Source organism: Colobus angolensis, unplaced genomic scaffold (assembly GCF_000951035.1).
Source record: "Colobus angolensis palliatus isolate OR3802 unplaced genomic scaffold, Cang.pa_1.0 Scaffold71, whole genome shotgun sequence".
NCBI classification, from domain to species: domain Eukaryota; kingdom Metazoa; phylum Chordata; class Mammalia; order Primates; family Cercopithecidae; genus Colobus; species Colobus angolensis.
The window spans coordinates 3,183,004-3,194,574 of record NW_012120821.1 but is presented as its reverse complement, the minus strand read 5'-3'; the positions used below and the strand labels follow the sequence as shown (position 1 = coordinate 3,194,574).

Genomic DNA, 11,571 nt, shown 5'->3' with positions numbered 1-11,571 from the left:
GAACAGAAAACCAAACACCGCATGTTCTCACTCATAGGTGGGAACTGAACAATGAGATCACCTGGACTCGGGAAGGGGAATATCACACATCTGGGGCCTATCACGGGGAGTGGGGAGTGGGGAGGGATTGCATTAGGAGTTATACCTGATGTAAATGACGAGTTGATGGGTGGTGACGACTGTATGGGTGTAGCACACCAACATGGCACAAGTATACAAATGTAACAAACCTACATGTTATGCACATGTACCCTAGAACTTAAAGTATAATTAAAGAAAAAAAAAAAAAAGAAAATCTTCTCTGCTGAAAAGGTGCTGTGGGTGAGGACTGTGGTGTGGCGCAGGGCCAGGGGGACCCAAACACTTGCTATGCATTTTTTTTCATCCTAATATCTTGATTTCAGCTTTTAGTATTATATTACTTCTGGAACAATTGCAATAGTCTTCAAATTTATCTCCCTGCCTCTTTTGCCATCCAAGTATATACTGTATACTACTTCTAAGTATCCTCTGATAACATACTTAGAAATATACCATCCTGCTTAAAAATGTGTATAATTTGCCAGTGCTAACAAGACAAAATGTAAATTCTTAGCATGGCTTTAAAGATTTTGTAGAACCTGGCCGTAAACCACTCTTCTATCCTCAACATAGGTTATTTTCTTTCCTAAGATTCCTATTTTCAAGACAAACATTATCCAATAGCACTTTCTGTGATGACAATGTTCTACATCTACACTCTTCAATATGATAGCCATAAGTCACATGTGGCTACCAAGCACTTGAAATGTGACTAGCGTTACTAAGATACTGAATATTGTATTTTGTTTAATTTTAATTAATTTAACTCAATCTATCTATATGTGGTTACTGGATATGATATTGGACAACATAGCTTGGGACGTATACTAATGTACTTTTTTGTTCTCACATGTAAGGCTCAGCCCAGCTGACATAGTTCCCTCTATCTTAAATGTTCTTCCTAATTTGTCATCTTAAAAACTGCAACTATTCTTCACAAAATTACTTCAGTGAAGCCATACTTTCTCTGGAATTTTCCCTGCCAAACTTCCATTAGCTTACATGCTTTATAAATGAATTATTTAGACATGAAATGAAAGGAATCCTCTCCTCTCCACAAGATTCTTTTCAATGCTGTGTGCCTGTTCAATGTTTCACAGGCCATATTACATGAAGTCTGAAGACTGCCTGGGATGCTAGGCATAGGCCACATAGATCTGGCTTTGTGATACTTGTCTGTTTCCACAAGAACAGTTGCTTTAAAAATACATCTTATGTTTTTATAAAAAATTAAAAAAATAAAAATATTGTTATTTAAAAATAATAAAACATCATATATGCATATATATATTTGTTGTAAAAATACCCTGCTTCTGTAAAAGCATGAGACATTATTCATCTAATTGCTAATTCCCTCACAGAGTCTTTGTTTAATTTTGATTTTTATCTTGGACTGTTATTTATATTGTATCTTATTATATTTGTATTTACAATGTATTTTTTCTCAACCGGATGTAATCATCCCTGAAAGCAAAGAACATATTCTCTTTTTTGTCTCCATAGTGTCTTAGCTGGAGAAATAAATTTCTATAATTTCACATCTTAATAAAATCAGGAAACTAAAAATAAATAAGTTCAATCCTCAAATCGCTATAGCAGAACCGTGAAGTAGGTGCAACATGGTTTTCTGAGATTTCTGATAGCCTATGGGCTGAATATTCAAGCTTCAACATAAACTACTCTTCAATCAGCAATGGCTGGTTTATTACTAGTGCCTTTCTGTGGCCTTTATCTGTTGCATAAAATGTCTTTATTCCATAGTTCAACATATTTAAGTTAACTTTTTAGATTTCCTTGAAAATAAATGTTGACACAAATACACCTGAATTACATACTTACCAATTAGTAATAAAAATATATATTGGATGGGCATATGAAACAATCCAAAATGTCATTGACATGTACAATAAAATAGAAGGAAGAAAAATATGATAACATAATAGAGAAGGAAGCAAGGAAGGAAGGAAGGAAGGCAAGAAGATAGGAAAGAAGGGAAGAAGAGGGAAGGAAGAAAGGAAAGGCAAGGAAGGAAAAATAGAAAGCGAGCATAACAGACAAATGAAAGAAAGAATGAGAGAGAGCAAGCAAGCTGGTCCAATATTTCATGTGGAGAGTAAGTTTAAAAGGGTGTTTATCAATTTATATTTTAGGGTGTTCATTGAAGCTAAAAATCTATTTTGTTCAAGTATTATCTCTTCCAAAGAAAAAATCTGAACATTCTGAGATTCTCCATTAAGCAGTCAACAAGAAGTCAGGAAAAGGATTTCAATTTTGCTTCATAACAGACATGTTGACCTTTCAGCAACTCTCTGGCCAAAGTATTGTATCCTAGCCTGACTATAGCCCTAAACAACTTTTTTTAAAAAAGAGAAAATGCTGGATTTTAAACTACTCTGAATTTTATTTTTTTGTGCCATAAACTGTAGCTTTTATTATTATTATTTTTTATTATACTTTAAGTTCTAGGGTACATGTGCACAACGTGCAGGTTTGTTACATATGTATACTTGTGCCATGTTAGTGTGCTGCACCCATCAACTCATCAGCACCCATCAACTCGTCATTTACATCAGGTATAACTCACAGGGCCATCCCTCCCCCCTTCCCCCTCCCCATAATAGGGTCCAGTGTATGATGTCCTTTGTAGGGACATGGATGCAGTTGGAAATCATCATTCTTAGCAAACTATCACAAGAACAGGAAACCAAACACCGCATGTTCTCACTCATAGGTGGGAACTGAACAATGAGATCACTTGGACTCTGGAAGGGGAACAGCATACTCTGAATTTTAATAAAGAAAATGGGGACATTAAAGAAAAGACAAAGAGGAAGAGAGAGAGAAAGCGGGGAAGGAGAGAGTGAAGTCACAAACATTTAACACAGGCTTAATGGTAAGATGCTACAACATCTTGCAACCAAAGAAAAATGTGGATTCCAGAAGCTCTTAAATAGAGAATTTGAGACAACAGCAAACAGAATTGCCTATTCCTTCTAAAAGTACATTCTGATTTACCTGATTAGCAAGACCATATGGCTGTACACTGAACCATGCAAGGGGGCAGATTTGATTACTGATCCTGGTTTTTCACTCAAAATATCATTTAGGACTTAAAGAGCTCATAAAGCACATAATTGAACAAAGAAAAGAGACTATCAAACTTCATTATGAATGGCAGTAAATCAAATATTTTTGGCACTCAAGTAGTCAATTATAATATGTCAATTTAAGTGTTGCTATTTGCCATTTAGTACTTCAATATTATCATTTGATTTTTGTTCTTTAGCTTTCCATAATTAGTAGTTTGCAACCTGGGCTTGATGCTAAATTTGAAAGACTTAACATATGGATTAAAAAAATAACTATTCTAGAGCAGTGACTAGATTATGGAAGTCCTTAATGAATAGTTGATGAATGACTGAATAGCATCATAAGTTTAAAGTCTACACTAGAATAATCCAGCTCTCTTGAGTACGTGTGCCATTGGAACTGTGGCTGAGTGTACATGATCTGTAGTCAACCTGATTAGCTACTGTCCTAGAGTAGCCATGTTTTGGTTGTGTCCTTCAGTAATATAATAGTAGTACCTAAATTATTTATTCTTAGAATGAAATTAGAGAATGGATGTGAGATTGTACATTGCCTGACCTCTATCTTAGTTACTTTTTTCTAAACATTTCCATTCAAAATTTCCAGAAATAAAACTTTCATGGTAATAATCCAACATAGATATAGATGAGTAAATGATAAAATGGAAAATCCAGAGAAGATGCATAGCTTTCATGAAAGGAAAATAGTAGAAAGCATTCATTTTTCTTTATCTGAAAATTTAACAATAGATATTACAGTTGACTTCTGATTTGTCCATTCGGGAGACAAAATATATCCTATGAACAAAAATGATGTGAAGTTGATGGAATCATGGGCTAATTCTACAATGCAAGTTATCAAATTTGTACTGCTAGCAATGTACTCTGTTTTCTTGGAATATTGTGGGTTTCTGAAAGAAAAATACACCAGGTTTATCTCTTGGAATATAACATGAAAAGTAAAACATAACTTAAAAGTATAGCAGAGTTTTATAAAGAAACCAATGAAAAAAGATTAGGGAAAAATGCATTGACTCCTAGAACTTAAAAAGTTGGATAATAGGGAAAACTCATTATATATATTACGGGAGGCTTACAAGCTTGTCACTAATGCCTGGCTGTTTGATCCATTTCTCCTTTATTTGAATATTTTGAAACAAATCTTTGAAAGCATTTACTGAAATTAAATATTTTCTTGTTAATTTTAGAAAAACAAATGTCTACTTTTCTAAGCCCTATGAGAGCAGGATATATAAAGGAAGGGTCATAAGCTTGAGCTCTGGCACTAAAAATGACCTAGGTCTGTGTCTTGGATCTTTCGCTTACTAAGGCTGTTCTTGTGCAAATCATTGAACCTCTACTTAGAGGGTTGCTCTAAGCATACATGAAATCATGCATGTAAAATGCTCTGCAGAGTGTCTGGAACATTCAACATGTGTTAGATATTACCTTCATGTTGCTATAATTGATAATATAAAGCATAATCATAGTCAATAATCCCATACATTAGTATATTAGAATCAGTAGAATCCATTTTAACATATTAAACTTGACGTGATATAAGTTAAGATAATCATTTGATTGAGATGGGAGACTAAAATGGTACAAATATACAAAAAAAAAAAGAACGTTGTGATAATGACTTTTAAACACAGCTGGATACTACCATTAAAGAGGAATCTTCATCACTAAAAGTAAGGTAATTTTGTTAGAAATGCAAATCCTAACACAAAAATCGAATCAAAGGTAAATCACAAATAATGTTTGCGGTACAAAGAATCTAACGCTGTGGGAAAATTTAGGCCATAATGAGTCACTCTTTACACAGGGGATCCAATGGGAGATATTTAAAAAACAGAAATGTACTTTTCTTGGTGAGCAATGTTAGGTACTCCAGTTTCATCTTAACTTTATTTGTCTTTGGTTATGGGTCTCAAGTGTCCCTATTTCTGTAAACAAACACATAAATATTCAAAAGAGCATCTCTAAGTAAGTCAAGGTTTGTAAAATACAAATTTTTCTTTTTAACATACCGAGGCTTTATTTTTTAGCTTTCTGTCTTTAGTAGCAGTCTTTCCTTTTTTGTTGCTGGTAAAATAATGTAAGGTTCCATATTCCATCAAGGCTGCAAAAACAAAAATGAAACAAACAGAAACAAAGAGATCCATCGCAGTCACATAAGAAACCTTAGGTAAAGACTTCCTGGCAATTGTACTCAGGGTTGTCATAGTCAGAACTGTAGTGATACCTATGGAGAGAGGAAACAAAATAGAAAATGAAAAATAATAGATCATATTTATTATTCCATCTGATTTGGCAATTTTGTGAGTGAAATTAAACAATGGAAAAAATATGATTACTAGTAATTTACAGAAATAATTATTGGTAGCCATAGCTACGTTGTGTCCAATGTGCTCTTCGTGTTTCTGTGAGTTCTAATCATTTAAATTACTGCGGAGTACAAGTTGACTCCCAATATCCTTTCTTCCCTTCCTTCATTGTAATAGAATATCAAATATTTAGCTGGCATGTGGTTGCCCAAAACAACTTTATTTGCCATCTCTCTGCAGCTGAGTGTGGCCACAGGCTGAGATCTAGCCAAAAGGAACCAAGTCAAGAATGTAAGCAACACACAATATCTTAAAGAGACAAGGAATGTCCTTCTTTCCTTCTCATTGCCTTCTGCTGGAATACAATCGCCAGACCAACCACGCTGTCTTAAAACATTAGATAATATTGGGAATTAAAATGACTCACAATACAGGAGAAAGCTAGAAGGAGCCTAAATTTCTCATACTGTAATGCATTGTATCACCTTGAAATACCTAACCTTAAACTTCCCATAAGCAACAGATATTCTTCTATCTAATTGAAGTGACAGTGACTTGGCATTTCCCACCATACATATACAGTCAAAATTAATCCAAACTAACATAGCTTTTTGTTATATAATAACTTGAGTTAAACCTACTTTTTAATCTCAATGTTTAAGTGAGGAATACTGGCACAGTTATATCAAGGGAATACTGCTTTGAAAGTACAGAGTAAATCCTTTTATTTTTGAGAAGTCAGCATGTATAATTGGGATTTCCCCCAGGACCCCAATTCTGCATGTGTATCCTTGAAGGGATCTGTTTCTCATCGGTCTTCATGTGGTTCTTATCACTATTAATCTTAGGTCTCCTAAATTACAGAAGTACATGCTATATTTCTTTTAGCCTAAACTAACATAATCCTCATTCTTTTTCACAGCAAATATGGCCCCATGAGCAGAATTGTTTACTCTCTTAAAAATACTAAATACAATGCTAAATGCTTCTTAATTTGACCAGTATTTATAGAGTGGCAATGTCTATGATGAAAAGTAAATCAAAAACAGCTGCAGCAACAGTCTCTTTGGTATTGTGAAGGCAATAACCACCTCTTCCCCTCATGTCTCCACTGAAACATACCCTAACAATCTACTCACAAACCTGTCTTTTCACTTTTATAATTTCTTAGTATTGGAGAAAATATTAAAGTCGATACAGTTGTGATGAATTTGGAATTACGAGACAAATTTAGGTTTAATCTCTGACTCTTCTACCTATTAGCTCTCTGATCTTAACAGTTTTTCAACTCCTTTGTGCCTCTCATTAAAACACACACACACACACACACACACACACACACAGAGTAATATCTTGCTTTGTACTTGGAGTAAATATACACAAAAGGTACTTAATTTAATTATTTGTCTATTTTTTAAATTTCCAAATATACAAAGCCATTATCAGTTATGTTATTTTTATTAATTTTTAATTTACTTCCTTTTTTGTTAGAAAATATACTCTGAAAATCTTAGTGTTTTGAATTTTAGTAATATCTTGTTTAATGATCCATATGCACTTGAAAATATTGTGTGCTCTGAAGTTAGGTGTAGTATGCTATAAATATCAATCAGGTGATGTATTTATGATAATTTCAAAGTGTCTATATCCTAATTAACTTTTTCTTGTAATTCTAACCATGAATGAGAAAACACTAATGATTGCAGATTTGCTTATTTTTCCCACTATTCCTTACAGCTTTTACTTCAATTATTTTGAAACTACATATATATTTTAAAGGCTTTGTTACGCAAAAGTCTTAAAAAATAACATATACAAGTCTTCCTTTCCCTCAGCTCCCACACAAGCTTATTAAATCACATTGTTACCATCGTCAGCCCAAATAGGTTTCCAAAGTGTTTCTTGCCTCCACAATTATGTCTCCTATCTAAAAAGTCTTAAATCCAAAGTGTGATTTCATGTTACTATCCATGACTGCAATAAATTTTACTTTATTAAGTTTTTGTTACATTCTTTTTTAATAAGGCAAACTAAACTAAATAGAACTTTACTTTCAGACATTTATTTAATTTAGTAATTATTATCACTGCCATTACCTTGAGAAGAACATGGTGGATTTTCTATGAAAATATTTCTAAGTCCATTAGAATAAAAAACATTTAGGATATTAACAGGATATTGAGAAAACATTTTGGATATCATTGTTATTTTCTCCATGGCTTCCCCTACTCAAGATACTATAATAGTCTCCCATCACATTTGAAATAAAATTTAAAGTCCTTAAAACGGCCGACAAAAATTTACATGATCTAACTATTGACCACGTCTCCAAATTCATTTTCTGTGACTATTCATTCAGCTCCAACCATAGTTGTCATCTTTCTGAACCCCAAAGCATGGCATAGCAGGAAGATCTGGCTTCAAAACCATACGGTTCCCACTGCCTGGAATATCTTTCTGCCCAATATCCACCAGGCGAGCACCACACTTCATTGGGTCACTGCTCAAATGCCACATCATCAGAGGTATCTTTAAAGACTCCACAATATAAAAGAGCAAATATCACATCTCTCACACCCTGTCATTTTCTAAACATTGATTTTGCTATCTCTTCACAGCCTTCATGACTCACTAAAATTTTATTGTATGCCTTTTATATTTGAACATTACCTGTTTTCTCTACTAAAATGTAAACATCATAAACAAGAACTTTTTAAAGTTTTATTCACTGTTAACACTTCAGCACCAAAAACACTGCTTGTTTTACAGAAAGCATTTGATATATTTTAGTAAAATGCAAGGTTGAGTTCATTGAGTTCAGGAAATTGTCCTTCAATGATATGTGTGTGTATTTATATTTAAAGCAATTGTAATTCTCTATCTTAGGTTCCACAATTACAAAATATATTTGTAAAGTTACATCTGGCTGTGGTTATCTTTACAATTGATGTGCTAATATTGAATAAAAATAAATTTATGCAAAAATGACTTCACAGTTGGCTCTTCTCTTCATGACACTCTAGCATATAGTTTTATACAAACCCAGTGGTATAAATAATCCATTCAAATTCTCTTTGAGAAACTTCCAAACTGTTATGCATAGTGATTATACTAATTTACATTCCCAGAAAAATATGGAAATAGAAACAAAAATACTCTGTTTAAGTTATACTTATAGTAGCATACAAAGAACCTAAAATAATTTATACAACTTAGAATATAAAATAATTATAAACAATTAAAGGAAACAAAATTAAGGTATGAATGGATTTTGTCCACTAGCTATGTCAATACCCCTGTTTAGATGCCCAAGAGAACTTCATTTTCAAGTATAGACCCATGTGCCTCAAGCATTGTTGTTGCCACTTTTATGTGACCTGCATTTTACTGTACTTATTAGATGGAATCATTTATGAGTTATCATAGAAACCACATAAAAACTTCTTTGTGGTTAAAAACAGAAACCGTCTCACCTTTCTTTACATATTTTTAAGACACAATTATGAGCAGTGTGATTTATGTGTCTTTCACTGATTTGGTGGGTGAGTCAATTGATTAATAAGTTTTCTTCATGTATCAATACCTGATTGCAGGTTATCATTTTCTTTTAAATAACTGTATCATAATTAGTCACTTATTTCATTATATGATTTGATTATTGCAATAGATTGCTACAGAAAAAGAGTGAAAGTCTATTTTGTCAAGTATTAATCACAATTACCCTGTTAATCAATGTTATTGTACAGGCAACTCTCAAGCATTCACAGAATAAGTACACACTTTATACACGACAGAAGCCGTAGAAGCCAGGGAGCTTCTTGTTCCTTTCAGCTACTTGCCCTTCGGAAAAACTGACTTCATTAGCAATGTTATAAAACAGGTTATTTTAAAGCCATTCACACACCCTAGCAAATAAAACAATAGTTATTAGTGACTCAGTTATAACATAAAATAAAATCTTGATGAAAAGTGATAGAAAAACTCAACCAAAATAAGATTTAGGAATTATGTATGATTTTAATGTATTAATTCTTGTTATGTATCTATGCTTCCTTTGGTCTTCATTAGCAGAAAAAAGAAGGAATTTTCTGAAATTTCAAGTTCTTTACAATTCCATTTTCTACTTTTCTTTTTTTACATATCTCTTTCAACATTAAAGGTATTGTCCTTTAGTTTCTGTCAATTTTTTTCCTGACTGTATTCTAGAAGAATATATTTAATAAATGTGACTATAAACTTTTATCACATCAAAATAATTTTTTAAAGTTCTATGATATTATAGCATAATATTACGTGTCATACCCAATGATGTTCTTGCAGGCACTGCATCTTTATTGATCCAAAAAGACACCCAAGAAAGAACAACTGTCAGAATGCATGGAATGTAGGTCTGAATAGTGAAATATCCCATTCTTCTGCTCAGGTCAAAAAAAATTGTCATAATAACATAATCCCCTGGAAGAAAAAAAAGTTTTATTTTGACCATATAATATAAATCCCAATCCATATATTTAAAATAAAAATGTCATTTAACAGTAGTATCATTCACTATTTGAGTATTCTCTTTACCAGAGATTGTGTGAGAGATTTCAGTTGAGTTCCTCAACCCTACAAATGCAAATTGATATAATCTCCAGTATTTAGGATCAGCCACTTCTACAGAGGGTTTTTTCCATTTATACTCTATTTCATTTTTAGGGTATCCATCTATAAAAAAAATACATGGATTAGCAAGATCCAAATTTGATACTATTACAATACCAACATTATCCAAAGGTAAATTCTTGGAACTTTTTCCTCCTTTTTTTATTATAAGATATGCCAAACATGGAACATTTGAACACAATAAATATTAATAAGCAGAGTTTAATGACTAATCATACATGGATCAAATAATGATAACCCATGTAATCTACTTAAATTAAGAAATAGAAACTTGCTAACATATAGAAAACCCCATACATCCACCCCAAAATAGTAGTCCCTCTACAATCTAAAGGTAATAACTATCCTGATTTCTGTAATGATTGCTTCTTTTTAACGTAGATTTTTCATATGCATCTCTGAAAAGTATAGGATAGTTTGGGTTACTTTGAATTTTATTTGATCATTGCCATAGTTAAGGCATTCTTTTGAATATTATTTTTTCTTCTTTTTCCTCATACTACCTTGTCTAAGAATGTCTATTTTAGTATACTGTGATAGTCATCAATGTTGTATGTAGCTAAATTTCTTCCATTGTAAAAACATACCAAAATTTATCCATTATACTGTTTTAGACATTTGTGATATTTTCTGTTGGCTATGACCAATATTGCTACTAGTAATATTATTATGCATGCCTCCCCAAATGTGTATATGAAAGGGTTACTCTAGGATATACATCTAGGTATGGAGTAGTTAGGTCATGGGTTACACATAATATCAACTTTATGAGGTAGTGCCAATCTTTTGTCCATGGAGAGTATACTAACATATTCTCTCTCTCTTTTTTTGGGGGGGATGGTGTCTCACTCTATTGTCCAGGCAGGAGTGCAGTGTGTGATCTTGGCTCACTGACAATGTCTGCCGCCCAGGTTCAAGCAATTCTCATGCCTCAGTCTCCCTACAGGTGCTCACCAACACACATGGCTACCTCTTTTCCTTTTTTTTTTTTTTTTTTTGTATTTTTAGTAGAGACAGGGCTTTACCATGTTGGCCAGGCTATTCTCAAACCACTGACCTCAGGTGATCCGCTCCCCTCAGTCTCTCAAAGTGCTGAGATTATAGGCATGAGCCAACATGCCTGGCCACTAACATATTCTCTTATCAGGCAGAGTGTGAAAGTTCACACGAATGCATATTCCCATTAATTTTGATATATGCAATCTTCTGCAATTTTACTCACCCATGAAGTGTATTTTATTTCACATTCTCCTGATTAATAATAAAACCTAGCATTTTAAAAGTGTGCTTATCGGGAGGCTGAGGCAGGAGAATGGCGTGAACCTGAGAGGCAGAGCTTGCAGTGAGTGGAGCTCACTCCACTGCACTCCAGTCTGGGCGACAGAGCGAGACTGCGTCTCAAAAAA

The 11,571-nt window shown here is 33.3% G+C and overlaps 1 protein-coding gene across 2 annotated transcripts in view; it reads right to left on the bottom strand.

Moving 5' to 3' along the window:
- GABRG1 (gamma-aminobutyric acid (GABA) A receptor, gamma 1) overlaps window positions 1-11,571 on the bottom strand; it is a 94,446-nt gene that overhangs the window by 5,369 nt on the left and 77,506 nt on the right. For both annotated transcript variants that reach the window (XM_011927346.1, XM_011927347.1), the window contains exons 6-8: window positions 10,070-10,207; window positions 9,803-9,955; window positions 5,204-5,418 (exon numbers count right to left, since the gene is read on the bottom strand). In XM_011927346.1, the coding sequence (XP_011782736.1) occupies window positions 5,204-5,418; window positions 9,803-9,955; window positions 10,070-10,207 (506 nt within the window). The remainder of the gene's footprint in view (window positions 1-5,203; window positions 5,419-9,802; window positions 9,956-10,069; window positions 10,208-11,571) is intronic.